The sequence below is a fragment of the Vulpes lagopus genome, chromosome 8, assembly GCF_018345385.1.
Source record: "Vulpes lagopus strain Blue_001 chromosome 8, ASM1834538v1, whole genome shotgun sequence".
In the NCBI taxonomy this organism is placed as follows: Eukaryota; Metazoa; Chordata; class Mammalia; order Carnivora; family Canidae; genus Vulpes; species Vulpes lagopus.
The window spans coordinates 16,406,319-16,425,787 of record NC_054831.1 but is presented as its reverse complement, the minus strand read 5'-3'; the positions used below and the strand labels follow the sequence as shown (position 1 = coordinate 16,425,787).

General features: G+C 39.8%; 1 protein-coding gene across 2 annotated transcripts in view; it reads right to left on the bottom strand.

Annotated features, from left to right (window-relative positions):
- The window catches only part of PIWIL2 (piwi like RNA-mediated gene silencing 2), a 77,454-nt gene extending 60,192 nt beyond the window's left edge, over nt 1-17,262 (bottom strand). For both annotated transcript variants that reach the window (XM_041767052.1, XM_041767053.1), the window contains exons 1-9: nt 17,074-17,262; nt 14,753-14,840; nt 14,468-14,606; nt 13,760-13,975; nt 13,054-13,164; nt 9,660-9,777; nt 9,073-9,197; nt 7,955-8,035; nt 7,544-7,657 (exon numbers count right to left, since the gene is read on the bottom strand). In XM_041767052.1, the coding sequence (XP_041622986.1) occupies nt 7,544-7,657; nt 7,955-8,035; nt 9,073-9,197; nt 9,660-9,777; nt 13,054-13,164; nt 13,760-13,975; nt 14,468-14,606; nt 14,753-14,840; nt 17,074-17,262 (1,181 nt within the window). The remainder of the gene's footprint in view (nt 1-7,543; nt 7,658-7,954; nt 8,036-9,072; nt 9,198-9,659; nt 9,778-13,053; nt 13,165-13,759; nt 13,976-14,467; nt 14,607-14,752; nt 14,841-17,073) is intronic.
- Between the last annotated feature and the right edge of the window lie 2,207 nt (nt 17,263-19,469).

Genomic DNA, 19,469 nt, shown 5'->3' with positions numbered 1-19,469 from the left:
AAAAAGGAACCAGGGCACCCAGATATTGCAGTCAGTTAAGTGACCCAACTCTTTGTTTCAGCTCAGGTTGTGATCTCAGAGTCATGGGATCAAGCCCTGGGTCAGGCTCTATGCTCAGCCTAGTCTCCTTAAGATTCTCCCTCTCTCTCTCTGTCCCTCCCCCTCTCAATACATCTTTGAAGAAATACATGTTTAAAAACACAGATTAAAAAAAAAAAACACACAGATAAAAATTTTGGTAACCATTTAAAAAATAATCAATAGTAACATGTAATATACGTATATACCATTTAATAAGAGATTTTATTAATATGTTTTAATATCATAGGGTCAATCCCCCTTTGTATAGTTTTTTTTTCTTTTCTAGACTTTTCCTCAATATTCTTGTTTTTTTTTCTTTAAATATTTTATTTATTTATTCATGAGAGATACAGAGAGAGAGGCAGAGACATAGGCAGAGGGAAAAGCAGGCCCATTCAGGAAGCCTGATGTGGGACTCAATCCCAGGACTCCAGGATCATGCCCTGAGCCAAAGGCAGACACTCAACCACTGAGCCACCAGGAGTCCCGATTGGTTATTTTTTTCATATCAACTTTAGAATTAGTCTAGTCTCAGGGAAGCAACCTATATGTAGATGGATGGATGGATACAGATTAAGTTATTTGGAGCATTTATATTAAGTTTAAATAAACATTGAGAGAATTGTTAAAAAAATATATTAACACGTAAGAAATTAAACAGTAAAATCAGATGAAAGCACAAACATTCATGTCTTCCTTGCAATTAAAAAATCACAAACTTTGGAGAAGATTGTATTGTAGCCATGGTAACAAGTAGCCATAAAATCCAAGGGTTTGGGGTTTTTTTGTTTTTCTTTAATATTTTATTTGACACAGAGAGAGAGAGAAAATGAGTGTGGAGAGGCTCAAGGGGAGAGAGAGAAGCAGACCCCCACTGAACAGGGAGCCCCACTTGGGGCTCGATCCAAGGACCCCAGGATCACAACTGGGGTTGAAAGCAGATGCTTCACTGACTGAGCCACTCAGGCACCCCCCAAAAAATCCAGTTTTAAACTTGCTTAATACAATTCTGTTCAACTCACCTCCACAAACCTATTTTTGCTAGCTATCCAACCAGAGTTGTCCCCTTGTTTCCATAAATTGACCAGTCGGGAACAACTTAATCGAATAAGCATCCCGATGATGAGTACTACTCAACCAACAACAGACGACCTGAGCAACCATGCTTCTACTGCTTGCCCCTCTGGAATACTGTTGTCCTGAACTCCATACCTCTCCAGTACTCTCTATAAGATCAGTAGTCTCAACTCACTGTAGTAAACAGTAAATCAGCCTTCTCTTTATTTCACATGGAACAGAGGTCTCCTCGTCCTTTGAAAATTCTGAAGGTCTCATCACAGTAACTGTGGAAGCTCTTCCTTTGCAACACTCTACAGATGTACTCCCTGGACCCCTTGTGCTTAACTCCATTTGTCCTTCAGATCTGCTGCCAGTGAGTACAGTCCCAATAACCAGCTGAGCTCAGACTAGTTTCATTAGGTTTTAGCTGCTTTTCTAATGAGTTTTCAGGTTAGACCTGGGTCTTTGTATGATGTCTTTGGGCTTTTTGTTTTGCAAGAATACCATTCGAAAATTATTTTTGCCATTAACTTGATTACTCTCCATCTGCTTATTTTTCTTTTGCTGTTATTTGTCTATATGCATAAAGTCTTCTTTCACGTGTTTCTGTTTTGCCCTGGATTTCCTTGTCCCTATTAAGTGTACAAGAGAGTGTTCTATAGGGAATGCATGGAGGCATAAGCCAGATAAGTCTCCAAACCAAGCCAATCCACTCCTGAGACATTATAGTTGGAGGTCATTTGGTCAGAAACCAATTTGTGAAAAAGAAAGTGGTCAAACATTATGAAGGCACTTCTTGTCTTAGCAATTTGTGAAAGAAGATCATTGTGTTTATTTGTTCAAATTCCAGGGTCAACGATAGTTGGGTCGCTGATCTCATGGCCCTTCCTATCTGTGTTTGGAACCTGAAATATGGTTCACAAACACACATCCTTAGACAACGTCAGTGCTTCTTTCTTGTTTGTCACAGGTTTGCTTATGTCAAGGTCTCAAACTCTCCCTGGGAGAATTTCTGCTTTCAATATAAAGGTTTACCATAAGTCCTAATTCTGGCACTTTCCTTAGTAAAAGGCAAAAAAGTATTTTGAGTTAAAATTACAATGTCCAAAGTACACAAAAAATATTCTCCAGTATAGATCATATGCTGGATCATAAAACAAACCTCAATGAAAATAAAAGGACAGAAATAATACAAAGTAAATTCTTTGATCACAACAGAATGAAATTAAAAATCAGTAACAGAAAAAAAAAATCAGTAACAGAAGAACTCAGGAAACTCACATACACGTGGAAAGTAACATATTCCCTTAAATAATCAAGGAGTCAAATAAATGACAAGGGAAATTAGAAAATACTTGGAGTTGGATATAAATGAAAACACAACATACCAAAACATATGTCATACAGCTATAGCATTACTTAAGAGGGAAATTTATAGCTGTAAAAGCCTATATTAAAAAAGAAAAAATATCCCCCAAAAAATAACCTTTCACCTGAAGACACTGGAAAAAAAAGAGCAAACTAATCCGTAAATATGCAGAAGGAAGAAAATAATGAATATAAGAGTGGGAATTAATGAAAGAGAGAACAGAAAAATATAGTCAACAAAACTATACATTGGCTTTTTGAAAAGGTCAAAAACACTGACAAATCTTTAGCTAGACCACCTATGAAAAAAGGAGACTCAGATTTCTAAAATCTGTGATGAAAAGAGGGAACACTACAACTGGCTTCACATAAATAAAAAGAACTGTAAGGGAACACTTTCAACAGCTGTATGCCAACAAATCAGATCATCCTAAATGGAACGGATAAACTCCTAGAAAGACACAAATGACCAAAACTCACCCAAAAATAAACAGAAAGTCTGAATAAATATCTAACAAGTACAGAAATTAAATTAGCAATTTAAAAACTGCACACAAAGAAAAAACAAAACTCAGATGGTATCTCCGATGAATTTCTACCAAGCATTAAAAGGAAAATGAATTCCAATCCTTAATAAACACTTTCAAAAAACAGAAGGGGGGATCCCTGTGTGGCACAGCAGTTTGGCGCCTGCCTTAGGCCCAGGGCGTGCTCCTGGAGACCTGGGATTGAATCCCATGTCGGACTCTCGGTGCATGGAGCCTGCTTCTCCCTCTGCCTGTGTCTCTGCCTCTCTCTCTCTCTCTCTGTGTGATTATCATAAATAAATAAAAAATAATAATAAAAAAAAAAACAGAAGGGGAAGGGAATACTTCTGAACTCTTTTTTTATAAGGCCTGTATATCCCAGATATTAACACCAGGCAAAAGTATCACAAGAAAACTACAGATATTGCTTAGGAATATAGATAAAAATCCTCAACAAAATACAAGCAAACCAAAACCAGCAACATATAGAAAAAATTATACACCATGAACAAGTGGGATTTATCCCACGAATGCAAGGTTTAATACTGAAAAATCCATTTTAAAAGCAGAATGTTTGGGGCTTTTTTTAAATGATCAAAACCCAACTGCCTTTCATGCTAAGAACACTCAATAAACCAGGAATAAAATGTAACTTCCTCAATATGAAAAAGGGCATCTACAACAAAAAATTCAGACCTAACATACTTGATGAAAGACAGATGGATATTTTCTCCCTAAGATCAGGAAAAGGAAATGAATGTCCACTCTTTTTTTTTTTTTTTTGGCTAGTTGAATTGTCTTTATTATCAAAGGGAATATATCCAAGGCTACTTACATTGAGGAGGGGCGGGGTCAGGGCTTTTTTCTTTTTCCACACCATTTCTATTCAACATTGTATTAGAGGTCCTAGCAGAGTAATTCAGCAAGAAAAATAAATAGAGATCCAGATTGGAAAGGAAGAAATAAAATTACGTATCTTTATTTGCAGATGACATGATCTCCTATATTGAAAATCCCAAAGAATCTATGAATAAAATGTTATAACTAATAAATGAGTTCACAGGGGTTGTGCGATACAAGAATGATATAAAAAAAATCAGTTGTTTTTCTATACACTTGTAACAAAAAAAATGAAACTTTTAAAGAAATCCGTTTACAAGGCATCAAAAAGAATAAAATACTTAGGATAAGTGCAAAACTATACTCTGAAATCTATAAAAAGTGAATTAGTGGTAAGGACACATAAAATTATGTACTTAGGAAATAAAAAGATAATTTTATATACAACATAAGCTATTGTGCAAAAAACAAAATACTACATAACTCATCTATAAATAGCTTTTGTGTAGTTAAAATATAACTATAACTTTTATTAAAGTAAAACTTTAATAAAAATAAATTTCAATAAATGGAAAAATATGCCATTTCTGTGAATAGGAAGAATCACTGAATGTTCTGCTCAGTCAATGCCAATCAAAATGTCAATTTTTTTTCTTATTCTCATTAAATTATTCAAAGGATCACATGCAAGAGTAAACTGGTGAAATTTGCTACAAAAATTCTGAAAACATGGGGCAGCCTGGGTGGCTCAGCGGTTTAGTACCACCTTCGGTCCAGGGCCTGATCCTGGAGTCCCAGGATCAAGTCCCATGTTGGGCTCCCTGCATGGAGCCTGCTTCTCCCTCTGCCTGTGTCTCTGCCTCTCTCTGTGTCTCTCATGAATAAATAAATAAAATCTTTTTAAAAAAATTCTGAAAACAGAATTCCTTGACAAATATTAAAAGCTAATACATTTACAGTAACTGAAACAGTGTCACATTGATTTTAACCACTAGATCAAAATGAAGTATTCAGAAATAAATCCAAGTATTTTAACACACGATAAAGAGAGGGATTTAAATCTAAAAAAACAAAAGTTTTTCACTAAGTTGTGTGATAGTTCCAAAGCAATCAATATGATCCTAATATCACATCAAAATAAAATCCAGAAGGTTTAAAACACTGGAAAAAATAAAACATAAGTTAGATCTAAGAAGAAAAGCAAAGCAGAGACTATAAAGAAACAGTGTACTTGAAGACATCTACTCTTATTTAACAAATATTCTTAACACTTACTACATGCTAGGAATCAACTAGAGCTGGATGTACTGTGAGAAAGAGAGACATGGCCCCACCATCAAGGAGAGATAGTCTAGGAAAGATAGAATAAATAATTACAAATTCACCCAAAAAAGTGTGCCATCTTCAACCTCTCTCTTTATCTCATACCCCACATCCAGTCAGGAAACTTATTAAGCACTACTTTCAAAATATTTCCAGGAGCCAACCACTTCTCTTCACCTCCACTGCTGCCATCTTCATGCCTCCACTGGATTCCTGGTTGGTCTCCCCATTTCTATTCCCACCTTCCCAAGTTTCTCCTCCACACGGCAACGGGAGGGATCCTTTTACAACTCAAGCCACGTCATCTCCCTCCTCAGCTCTAAGTCCTACACTTCACTTTAAAAGCTAAAATCTCCTTACAATAGCCTTACAAAGCTCTATACTATCATCTCCTCCATCTTCTCCATACTTCCACTTGCTCTTGCCTTGCTCTGCTCTGCTCTAGCCACCCTGGCTTCCCTAACACTCCTTGAATGAGCCAGGTATATTTCTATTTTTTAAAGGCTTTTTACCCAGGCAGTCCCTCTGTCAACAAGTCCCTTCACCCATATATTCACCTGGCTAACTCACTCATCTCCTGAGAGTGTTGGGCTTGAATTAACTTGACCACTCTATTTAAAATTACAGCTCTCCACCTTCCCCTACCCCACCTCTGGTACTCCTGATCTCTCCTAGTCTATGTTCTACTTTTTCTTCCTTCCAAAGTTCTCAACACTTGTAGTGTGCTATACGATTCACTTATCATGTTTATTATTTATTGTTTATGTACCCAACTTTAGTACAAACTCTTGAGAAGAGGGATCTTTGTTATGTTAACTTATATGTCCCAAGACTCTGGTATACAATGGAAGCTCAATAAATGCATGTTGAAAGAATCAATTTATCAGGTAAGCAAAGATTTATAAGCCTGATAACACCTAGTAGTTGTATGCAGCTGGTAGAAAAATGAACTGAGTGTTCTAGAAGATAATTTGTCAATATATAAGTATATTATAGCAAATATTTTTTGAAGTCTTTAAAATGTTCAGCCTTTTTATTAAGTAATTCCACTTCTAAGCACATAGCCTTTAAAAAAGAATCAGTGGGGATCCTTGGGTGGCGCAGCGGTTTAGCGCCTGCCTTTGGCCCAGGGCGCGATCCTGGAGACCCGGGATCGAATCCCACATCGGACCCCCGGTGCATGGAGCCTGCTTCTCCCTCTGCCTGTGTCTCTGCCTCTCTCTCTCTCTCTGTGACTATCATAAATAATAATTAAAAAAAAAAAAATTAAAAAATTAAAAAATAAAAAAGAATCAGTGATGGACACAGATTTATCTATAAGATGGGATTTCAAAAAATAAATAAATAAAATAAAATGGGATTTCATGACGCCATTACAAATTAATCACATCTATATTTACTACAGTAAATAATTTACTACAGTAACACATTCACTTCTTTTTAGATTTATTTATTCCATTGACAGAGAAAGAAAGCGTGTGTGTGCAAGTACTTGAAGTGGAGGAGGGGCAGTGGGAGAGGTAGAGGTAGAGAAAGAAATCCTCAGACTCTGCCCTGAGCACAAAACCCAACAAGGGACTCCAGTCCATGACCCTGAGATCACAACCTGAGCCAAATCAAGAGTCAGATGCTTAACCAATTGCGCCACCCAGGAGCCCTGAGGAGGAATTGTATTAACTCTCTAAAAAAGCTTGGATACACACACACCCTGAGTTTTTGTTTAAATGTGTTACTATAGAGGCATTTGGGTGGCTCTTGGTTTCTGCTCAGATGGTGATCTCAGGGACATGAGATTGAGCCCTGAATTGGGCTCCTCACGTAGGGTGGAGCCTCTTTGAGGATTTCTCTCTCCCTCTTCCTCTGCCCCTCCTGCTCATAAGTGCACACATGCATGTGCACACACATACTCTAAATAAATAAATCTTTAAAAAAAAAAAAAAAAACTACAATTCCTGGGGCGCCTGGGTGGGTCAGTCAGTTAAGCATCTGCCTTTGGCTCAGGTTATGATCCCAGGATCCTGGGATACAGCCTGCATGGCATCAGGCTTCCTGCTTAGTGGGGAGCCTGCTTCTCCCTCTCCCTCTGTTGTTCCCCCTGCCTGTGCTGTCAAATAAAGAAATAAAATCTCTGTCAATAAAAAAACCAAACAAACCCCAATTCCTCCTCAAAGTACAGTAGGTCTCTATTCATATGCTATCCCAGCAAGACTTATATACATTCAGTATTCTTAATCTGTTCTACAATTTAAAACCTAAACAGAACAATGGTCAATCTGTATTCAGCTATTACTGAACTTTTCAGAAAATTGCTAGCTTGTTAAAAATAGATCCCACAATTGACTCACATGACATCTAGAACCGAATCATTCCGAATGACCTTATGGGAGACATCAGCTAGGAGAAAAAGACCTCCATCTGTCCTTCGGATGCTAGCTGCATAGCCTGGCCAGATCTGCAACCTGAAGAGACAGGTGAGCTTTACCTTAGGGTTCTAAAAGGACCACAGATACTTCCATGCCCCTATTTGAAACAATAGAGCAAATACGGCCCCCCTCCATAGTAACAGTGAGAAAGCACCATGAAACAAAATAAATCAACATCATTGTGAACCTACTAAAACAGTAACTATGGAACAGATTTAACTGATAAATTGTATTCACAATCATAAAATACTGTTGAGATTTCTGTACTACATATGATAATCACAATGAAAAATTTCTTTCCAGAACATTTGAAAGGAAGAGACCACCACTGACCTGTGTTGCTGCAGTACCATAGCACTTGTAGGGTCATAAAAGTTTCTCCCCACAAGCTTCATATCTAAAAGTTTCATTACCCTGAAATAAAGAGCAAAAATGGGTCTTCTAAAGAAAAACAAAAAAAATTCAAGCTCTATTACTCTTAGCTATATCTTCCTTTTGAAGCCTAACATCCCAAAATCTTTGGTGTCTTTTGCACAACATAGCTTTTATGCTGAGAACACCATTGCAAATAAATAAATAATCATCAAAGCATTTATCTTGAGGTATATACAACTGACAACAACTGGTCTTATTTACAAAGGTAACCAAAAACTTATTTCCCAGGTTCAATTTACATTATTTTTCACCATTAACTAAAAAGAATGCAAAGAAGTCGATTCCTGTTTGTAAAGATCAGTCTGGCATAGGAAGTTGTATGTTTATTCCTGGCAGTTCAGCTTACTAGGCAGAAATTAGGTTCTGTGTTTCATTTAAAAAGAGGTGATATAGGAGTAAATTTTATGAAAACTTGAGTCTTATAAAAAGTAAAAAAAAGAAAAAATATGAGCTATCTGAATCCAAAAAAAAAAATCAAGGGATCTGGAAAAAAAATTCTTCCAGCAAAATTTTTGCAGGCTGCCACTTTGAGTAGCCCCATCAGTAACACCATTAAATCATGCAATATAACCTCTGCTTTTAAAGTTCCTGAATGGGGGATCCCTGGGTGGCGCAGCGGTTTGGCACCTGCCTTTGGCCCAGGGCGCGATCCTGGAGACCCGGGATTGAATCCCACATCGGGCTCCCGGTGCATGGAGCCTGCTTCTCCCTCTGCCTATGTCTCTGCTCTCTCTCTCTCTCTGTGACTATCATAAATTAAAAAAAAAAATAAAATAAATAAAATAAAGTTCCTGAATGATTCAAAGGAACCCATCCAGCCACCCTTCATTATACCTAAATCTGGAGAATCACCTGACATAATTTTTTTAGTAAGTTAGCCTCAATACCATCCATTTATTTATTAAATGTTTCCAAACTCATCTTTATATATGTGTTGTATAACACCATCCAAGCTTCTTGAAGAACATAGTTACACATTTAAGACTGAGATTAAAGAAAATAAGCTGTTTTCTCACCGACGGAAAACAACATTGTAGAAAGGAATGCACAAGTCAGAACAGGGCTCCAGGGTCTTTGTCAATTGAATCTTAATGTTGATATCTGCACCATCAGTTTTCCTTTGACTTTTTAGCTCAAGAACCTAACAAATAAATATATTCAAGTAAAAAAAAAAAAAAAGACAAAACTGTCAAGCCCTCATCTAATCCAACTGTGTTCTAGAAAACACTAAAATATCTTAAATATATTTTCTACTTTCCCCTGACTTTGCTGCCCACACTAGGCAAAATCATAGCATGACAACTAGGATTTAAGAAAGGATTTGATAAGAGGACTGACTAGCAACAGATCTCTTTGCATGCTGAAACCTAAAACCATTCTCTGTCACTGAGGTCAAAGGCTTCCAACCACTCTTCCTCTCTGAGAAGCAACTTCTTAAAGAATTCAAATGAAAAAGTTTCTTAATTTGACATTTGTTATTGAAAATCCTGTCTTTCCTCTAAGAATAGGAAAGTACAACTCAAACATCAGGAAGTCTATGATTTCCTACCACTCAAAACACTCTTAGGTTTCATTCCAAAATATATTTCCTATTTGGTCTCACTTGTTGAAGTTTAATAGGCAGATAGAGAATGGATCCATCAAAAGCAGTAACGTTTCCGGTGACAGCTTGATGGTCCTTCAACATGCCAAACCTCATGCTTTTGCACTCCACATTGGGGCTAGAAAACAATAAAGAGGATTTTACTTCAATTTGTTCAAATGGCAGTCTTTACTATCCCTGTGTAACAGGTTTGTTAGAGTCACTTGTAACTACTGCTCCATCTAGTGGTCATATTAAAAATTCAAATATACCTGACTATAAGAAATTTCAACCCAAGAATACCTGCCCACAGAAAAAACACTCATAATTTCACCACCCAAAGACAATTGCTTTAACATGTCCAGATTTTAGACAAGAGGTCAGAACATCTTTTCAGTAAAGGATAGTAATTTTTTTAGGCTTTACAGACCATATAGTCTCTGCTACAACTACTCAACTTGGCCAACACACACTAAAGCAGCATGGACAATATGTAAACCAATGAGCCTGGTTATGTTCCAGTAAAACTTTATTATAAAACAGGCAGTGGGCCAGATCTGCCCTCCAGGACAGCCGTAGTTTGTCAATCATTGCTCTAGAGTCTGCAAAAATACACACATTAAAAATAATTTTTTTAAAAAAGGATTTTACTCCAACCTTTTTTCACCTGTGGCAATGCAATTTCTACTTTTTATTGATTCACTGTCTCAAATATTACACCTTTGAAAAGCTCTAGTAGCTACTTAGTACAATGACCGTCCCGTTTCATATCAATAATATACAATGTTGGTGTACAACTGGAAAGCTTAAACAAATCTAAGGTTAATATAGGGTATGTTGAAGCACATGACGAAAGATGAAAAAATCAAGTGGTAATCCAATATAGCTGTCCCCAAAACTAAACATTCATATATTAATATCACATTTCAAAATGCTTCTGCAGGGGCACCTGGGTGGCTGAGTGGTTGAGCATCTATTTGCCTTTTGCTCAGGTCATGATCCTGGGGTTCTGGGATTGAGTCTTGCTTTGGGGTCCTCACGGGGAGCCTGCTTCTCCCTCTGCCTATGTTTCTGCCTCTTTCTCTGTGTCTCTCATGAATAAAAATTCAAAAACAAAAAACAAAATGCTTCTCCAAAAAATTCATCTACATGAATGACACTATGTCCTAAACATAGTATTTAAAATTGTTTTTCTGGACTTTCTTCACTTAATAAAGGAAGCCACAAGATGACCAGTTCACTGTAATACATCTCAGTACCCTCTCAATGGCCTGGCAAGCTCTTTATACTGTGGCTTCAAAGGTCCGTATCTACCATCTTGAAATTTATAGAATCCAGGTCTTCTCCACTGTCCAGTCAATGCAGAGACTTCTGAGGACTCACATTCCTTTCTGCTTCATTAACATTTGTCAATCCATTTCCAGAGAAAGAGTTCTTCCCTCTCATTATGTTCATCCATTTCTCTTCCAGTTCCAGAGCAGGCCCATTCCCACTACCCTCCCTTCTTAGGGTACAATTTCACCCTCTTTTAGCTTCTCTTCACCTGCCACATGTGCTCAGTTTTAAAGCAATCCTACTACTCTATTTAATTATCATTTCATTTCTCATCCTCTTACCCATAAGTCTTTTCTTTAAATTTTATTTATTTATTCATGAGAGACACACAGAGAGAGCGGCAGAGACACAGGCAGAGGGAGAAGCAGGCTCCATGCAGGGAGCCTGACGTGGGACTCAATCCCAGGTCTCCAGGGATCACACTCTGGGCTGAAGGCAGCGCTAAACTGCTGAGCCACCCAGGCACCCCCCCCCCACTTTTTAAATAAGTAGCCAAGGGCAACCCCAGTGGTGCAGCGGTTTAGCGCCGCCTGCAGCTCAGGGCATGATCCTGGAGACCCTGGATCATGTCCCACATCAGGCTCTCTGCATGGTGCCTGCTTCCTCTGCCTGTGTCTCTGCCTCTCTCTGTGTGTCTCTATGAATAAATAAATAAAACCTTTAAAAAAATCTAGTTATAAATAAGTAGCCAATTCACTGGCTATTTCCCATGGCCTGTGCTCGCCTTGGTTCCTTTAGTCTAGTTTTTTCTCCATAACTCCAATAAAGCTACTAGAAAATCAAGAGTGCTCTTCAAAGTAAATTCAGTAACTTTTTTTCCTGTGGCTGAAGTCAACTACCTCCTCATTCAAGGAGCCCTTCCTTTGGTCTTCATAACCTGTCTTCAGGGTATTTCCCCCTTAACTGTTCCTTTCTTTCACTCCATTTATTTCTCTTATACCAATTAGCAGCTGTGTCCCAAAAATTCAGCCTTCCATCTTCCTATTTTCTCTTCACAGACACTCCAAAACACATATTCGTTTTCGCAATTCCAGCTAATAACCTCTAGCTAATGACTCTCCTGAGATTTTAAGCAGGCTCCACACCCAGTGTAGAGCCCAACACAGGGCTTGAACTCACAACCCTGAAATCAAGACCTGAGCTGAGATCAAGAATTGGACACTTCACCATCTGTGCCACCCAAGCATTCCCTTCCTGAGATTTGAAAAGAATACAAACATGAATTCTTAATTTTTAAGAAGTATGAGAAACCCTGAAGTTATTGATATAAAATTATTCATAGTATGAGACTTAGGCAAGAGGGATCCAGGTTTTGTGGGATGTGGGTCTTATACCAGCAGTGGGGAGGAGTCTCTCTTTAAGAAGAGAAATGCAAAATTACAAAGTAAGTTAAAAGACTATGAAGCGGGACACCTGGGTGGCTCAGTGGTTGAGCATCTGCCTTTGGCTCAGGATGTGATCCCAGAATCCAGGGATCGAATCCCACATCATGCTCCCTGCATGGAGCCTGCTTCTCCCTCTGCTTTGTCTCTGTCTCTCCTGAATAAATAAAAAGTCTTAAAAAAAAAAAAAAAAAGATTATGGAAGGGGTCTGTGCAAGTAAAAGGCCCGGACTTCAAGCTTCATCAATTTCACAGTAAATCCACCTTGCAAGTGCTTAAAATGGCACCTAATAAGTTAAAATCTGAAATAGTGAAAGAATGTTAATGTTAACAAGTAATGTTTGTTTTTAATTTTATTTACTTATTCATGAGAGAGAGAGAGAGAGAGAGAAAGGGAGAGGAGCAGAGTCACAGGCAGAGAAATAAGCAGGTTCCATGCAGGGAGCCTGACATGGGACTCAATCCTGGGTCTCCAGGATCAGGCCCTGGGCTGGAGGCGGCACTAAACCACTGAGCCACCTGGGCTGCCCCTGCAAATAATGTTAACCTTAAAATTATCACAAGGATCTGAGTTTGCACATTATCATGGGGGGATGTTCATTAGGAATCACACAGAAAAATACTCAGTTATTCCAGGGAAACGATTTCATTACTGTTCTCTAAGAAGCAAATACAGAGGAAAAAAAAGTTGTGAATACCTGAAGGTCACATGATATTGATAAACTGCTTCATTATGACACTGTATTTTGATAAGGTTCAATCCTAAAGATTGAGGTGTTCCTTTTGAGCCCTGCTTCACAAAAACCTCTCTGGAAAATAAAAGTAGGCATATAATAACAAAAACAAATGCAAGCAACTCATGCCACAAAATAATAAGAAAGAAAAAAACACTGGGGGAAGTAATATTTTACACTTAGCTTACACAAGTTACGCAAAAGCAAGCTTTGAAGGCTAGAAGCTAAAATCTTAGCAATCTCTAATTAGAGAAGCAAAATCACCCTTTTTGCCCTGGTAATATCAATGGAATAATTGAGGCCAGCTAACTAAAACACAAAAACTAGTTCCAATAAGAAAGATGAACTGCTGCAATATCTTTCCTAGATTATTTCCTAATCTTCGATGAGTCAAAGAACTGACTATGTCTGAATTGAGAAGGAAATGAAAAATCATTTGAGTTCATTCCCTGGTACGTATTATTTAACCCATCAACCCCATTTCACTTCATCAGGCATTGTCCCACCCCCTTGTCATTTTCCCCCCTGGCAAAAACCAAACAACATAACAAAATATAATAAACAAGCCTGCAGTACCCACCGCCCACAAAGGAGTTTAGATGCAACAGAAACAGTGCTTATGATTTTATGAGAAGGTCTCCTCCCACATCATTACCAAGTAGAGACTTACTTTTCCTTATGTTCCTTATGTTCCACAGCCCCAAGCAGAGAGTGATCCAGAGAGTGCGGTGAGGATGGCGGCAGAGGTGGTGGTGATGATAGCTGGGAAGGATCTCGACAAGTCAGGCTGATAGCACCAGGAGCCTTATGTACTCCTCTGCCTAAACCACCAGCTGCTCTTCCCAAAGATAATAAAGATGTATTCGAATTCCCTCTTCCAAGCATTCTGAAATGTTGAAAAGAGAAGCAAATCGGGCCTTTCTCAACCATACTTCTATCTATACCCCATCTAAATGATTTCTCCAAGTCTACATTCTTTTCCTGAAGGAGTCAGCAAAAGGGATCCAAACCTTGGGATTCTTTTCAGATCCAAATATGCCTACATGACTCATTTGCTAATTGTTACTAATACTGACTTTCAGGGCCAATTTCCTCAGCAGAATTGAGGTGGAAGAGTATGTCAGCCAGGTTGTGAACCACCAGAATCAGGTTAACTTATCAGGGCAAATGGGAGTTGTAAACTGCCCAGTGGAGAACTACTTTTTACCCATTTCCAATGACTGGATCAGTGGCTGCTGATTATTCTGGGGAAAATACCCACTCTTTAGTATAAAACCATGCAGTGTTTATATTATGATCCTTTTCAGAGTTTCTCTTTGGGCTTATAAAGACATTTCATCTGAATTTGACACTTACCCTAGAAGGCAACTTTACCCACCTATTCCAACCAACACAGGCCTCTGCCATCTTGCTATCCCCAGCTGCCAACATGGAAGGATCCGCAAAAGTGGAATGGGGTTCTTCTTTGTCCTTGCGTACCATACTGGCAGACAAGCCTCGACCTAAAATGCCTCTACCTGAATGGAAGGGCCAAAACCCAACTATAACTGTGAGTTGAAGATGTTGTATAGTACACTTATTTTTCTGAAGATAAACTATAAATTTAAGAACAAAGCAATCACACATACATACTACACTTTTTTTGAGTTAGTTTTCCACATACCTGATGGAGGCATTTCCCGTTTCAGAGGGGCCCGGGACACTGTTTCAAGGCCCAGTCCTCGGAACATAGACACGAAACCTACAGATTCCTATGAAAGTCAAAGGGTAGAGTTATCTGAAAATATATTTTGACAGTTATTCTAAGATGTAGAATATATTTCATTTCTAAAATGAAATAAGTGTTATTTCAATGACTGGAAGTGACACACATTCTGTAACACATATAGTGAAGTGTTTAAGAAGACATAATAAAGATGTTTATAACGAGACACCCAGAAACACTGAAGGTTTTCTTTTTCTTTTTTTTTTTAAGATTTTATTTATTTATTTATTCACAAGAGATACACACAGAGAGAGAGGCCTCTAGAGACACAGGCAGCAGGAGAAGCAGGCTCTATGCAGGGAGTCTGACGTGGGACTCAATCCCGGGACTCCAGGATCATGCCCTGGGCCAAAGGCAGGCTCTAAACCATTGAGCCACCCAAGGATTCCCCACTGATGGTTTTCTTAAAGTATTAGTAATTAAAATCATCTTTGAATTCTATACACATTATAAGAATAAAGGATAAAAATACCTCATAAAAATTATTTAATTAGATTACGGGGGTGCCCAGAGGGAGAGGGAGAGAGAGAACCTCAGACTCCACGCCCAGCACAGAGCCCAATATGGGGCTCTATCTCACAACCCTGAGATGACCTGAGCTGAAATCAAGAGTCGGATGCTTAACAAACTGAGCCACCCAGATGCCCCTTTAAGTAGCTTTAATAGGGATGCCTGGGTGGTTCAGTGGTTGAGCGTCTGCCTTTGGCTCAGGGTGTTATCCTAGAGTCCCGGGATCGAGTCCTGAATCAGGCTTCCTGCATGGAGCCTGCTTCTCCTCCCTCTGCCTGTGTCTCTGCCTCTCTATCTCTTGTGAATAAAATCTTAAAAAAAAAAAAAAAAGTAGTTTTAATAAATACTTTTAAGACTTATAACTATGTCATATTAGGTTTTTAAGCATACATACAGGTATAGTCCCTGCTTGGTGTACAGAGTAACAAAGTACAACTTTTCTTATTTGTTTCCTATATACCGAAGGTAAGAGGGAACACATATACTAGTTAATAAATTTTCAGAAAATTGGACCATTTAAAAGTATCTGAGATTTGGGTTTTTTAAAACAACCTCCAACAAAACTTGCAACTATCTTCCTGTGGAAGTCTTGAAAGTTTACTGGTGTTATGCCAATTAGAGCTGCCACATACAGACTTATACAAGCCATCCAAGCATAACATAATGTCCTTTTTCTTTCTGCCTACACAACATTACATTTGACACTGTCTACTCCACTTCAAAAGTTCTTTTTTTTTTAATTTTTATTTATTTATGAGAGAGAGAGAGAGAGAGAGGCAGAGACACAGGCAGAGGGAGAAGCAGGCTCCATGCACCGGGAGCCCAACGTGGGATTCGATCTTGGGTCTCCAGGACCGCGCCCTGGGCCAAAGGCAGGCGCCAAACTGCTGTGCCACCCAGGGATCCCCTATCTACTCCACTTCAAATGGTCATAACTGCATTATCAGGTTCTTCCTCTATTTGCTAACTTTTATTCTTTGACATTTCTTAATTATAGACAATTACCATTCTTAAAATTACTATATAATTATGAGATTAACAATGTACATACATGCAAATGTACACACATTAGAAGCAATAGCTGAAAGTATTTTTAAGATTTGAGCAAAGAGCCCTCTAAAAGGAAACTTCTTAACAAGCTGCTAATACCATAGAGCCAAACCCAGTGTGAAAATCTAAACACTGGGATCCCTGGGTGGCGCAGCGGTTTGGCGCCTGCCTTTGGCCCAGGGCGCGATCCTGGAGACCCGGGATCGAATCCCACGTCGGGACCCGGGATCGAATCCCACGTCGGGCTCCCGGTGCATGGAGCCTGCTTCTCCCTCTGCCTGTGTCTCTGCCTCTCTCTCTCTCTCTCTGTGACTACCATAAAAAAAAAAAAAAAATCTAAACACTTAGAACACAAAGCTGTATCTTCAAACCTATCATTTATGTATACATGTATATTTATATCTATGGAAACTAGAAGACTGAGGATACCCAAGCCTATCTAGCATTTTTTATGAGGTACTTTTTCTAAATTCACAACTCCAGTATTTGAAATATATGTCCAAAATGCAATTACCAAGAAAAACAAAAACAAAATCCAACCAACCAAAAAAACCCAAATCTTTCTTTTTCCCGTATGGGGCTTCATAGTTATTTGAAATCTTTTATTTCCTCTGATGATAAGCTATATGTTGCTACTGTGCATCCAGACATGATCTTACCCTTTGTGCTGGCCCACTCTGCTTGCTTGGTTCCCCTGGCTTTCCAAACACATGGCCTCTCCCTGCAGGTCCTGCCCTGCCCAGAGCTGAGTCCAAAGGTTTAGGAGCTTGTGGCCAAGGGCCTGGCATCCGTACACACTGAGATGGGTGCACAGAAGAGCCCCTGAAGGGCGGTCGGACAGGATCCATTGAAAGGCCGCAGAGGATATGGGTGTCGATCCTGTTCTGATGAATTACCTGCCAGTATTTCATAAAGATTAAAAATTGTTTTCCTTTTCCTTCAAGACACACCCACAAAGCATTAAAAATATAGTTCCCTTATGTCAGACCAGTAATACAACCAGCTTCCTACATCGTATTCACTTCAAAAGCTCTATTTAGCCTAGAACATCCTAAACACTTTTCAACAGCAAGCAATATTTAATGATTTATTAAATAAACATATATAAATATGTTATAATATGTATTATTACAAATATTATAAATATAAATATAAATATTTGCTAAATGAATATTATTTAATTATTTTAAATTTTAACTAAATTATTAAATGATATTTAATTAAATTTTAAATAATTATTAGATATTATTTATTTATAATATATTTGATATAAATAAAATTTATTTGTTCTTTTTTTTAATAAATAAAATTTAAATGTTGAACTAGACTATCCTCTTTCATACAAAAATGGTAGGCTATGCCTCCCTACCCTAAAGGCTACAATAGTTCTCTCCTTGAGTTTGTTTCAACTCCTTTTGGGTTAGCCTGACCTTTCTGCTCTCACTTCTTCACAGCACCACCCAAGGAATCCGAGGTTGTCCTGGGGCATGCTGAGAGGCGCCGTAACCCCCTGCCAGTTAGAGGAGCTCCGCCATGGGGCCCCTTTCTCCACTCCTCCCTCATCACTTCTGTGGATTCAGGCCCCTCCTCCAGAAGGCCCTCCCTTAACGTGGACCTCCTCCTCTGGATTAGCTAGCCTAAAGCTGGCTGCCTGGAAGGTACCACGGAGGAGGGCCGTGGGCCCCGCGGGCCTGACCAGAAGGGAGGCCCCTCAAGGCACATCCGACGCCCGCCCCACCCCCACCCCCACTCCCGCCACCCCGAAGGCGAGCCCCCAAACCAACAGCCCTGCAGCGGCTCTCACCCACCCACCGTGCCCGTCCAAACCACTCTCCCGTTCACTCAGAGCCAGCAGGCGGGGCCTCTCTCCCTGGGCCGCCACCGTCCCACCTTCTCTCCAGGTACTGCGCTGCTCCTCCACACACCAGGCCTCAAATAACGACTTCCCGCCCCCGCCCCGGCCCCGGGTCCACAGACCCTCGCGCCTGAGGTGAGGGGTGAGGAGGAGGGGGATGGGGAAGGACGGTCCGCACCAGGCCGTAAGGTGACCCGCTCGCCACTCGGCCTGCAACTGGGCTACCTGGGCCTCCCTGGCCTTCCAAACCTCTGCCCGGTCCACACGGCGGGCTCCAGTCGTCGCCCGGCTCCGCGGCGCCCCGGGAGAACACGGCGCTCAACAGCATCCGGCAGGCCAAGAGGCCCACATGCTCCAGATCAATTTCCGGTCCTCTCGCGAGGCCTTGAGGACTGACCCCATTGGCCAGACAAAATGCCACTCACGGGATGCAGCCACCTCATTGGCTCGTCTGTGAAAAGGCCCGCTCCCTTTCTAGCAGCTTCGTTCTATAGAGGATTCATCCTCAAAGGGTGCTTGAAATGGGGGCCCGGAAGTTAGGAGTAAGCCTAAGCGTTAAATGCTTTGTTTTTAGGGTCTCGACTCTGTTCTGTGGGTCACTCCAGTAGGAAAAGTTGGCTCATAATGAAAAAAAAATTAGTTAGTTAGTTAGTTAGTTAGTTATGATAGAGAGAGGCAGAGACACAGGCAGAGGGAGAAGCAGGCTCCATGCAGGGAGCCGGATCACAACCTGAGCCAATGGCAGACGCTCAACCACTGCTGAGCCACCCAGGTGTCCCGCTCCTAATGAAATGGACTTGCCCCATCTATCCCAGCAAGAGGATATAGGAATATAGGTAGAGACTCGGCAAGGGTAAGCTTGAGTTTACATTCAGATACCTATGTGATCTCTGCACCTCACTTTCTTTATATGTAAAATAGGAATGAAAGCTTCCATTCCTAGGGTTGTATGGAAATGTACTTGTATTAATGAGATGATGTATATGAATTATGTACCTCAAGGAAAGGATTGCCTGCAATAGATGTTGCATACTGTTATTATTTATTTATTTTTAATTTTTAAATTTTTGTTTACTTATTTATTCATGAGACACACACACACAGAGGCAGAGATACAGGCAGAGGGAGAAGCAGGCTCCATGGCAGGGTGCCTGATGCGGGACTCGATCCCCGATCTCTAGCATCATGCCCTGAGCTGAA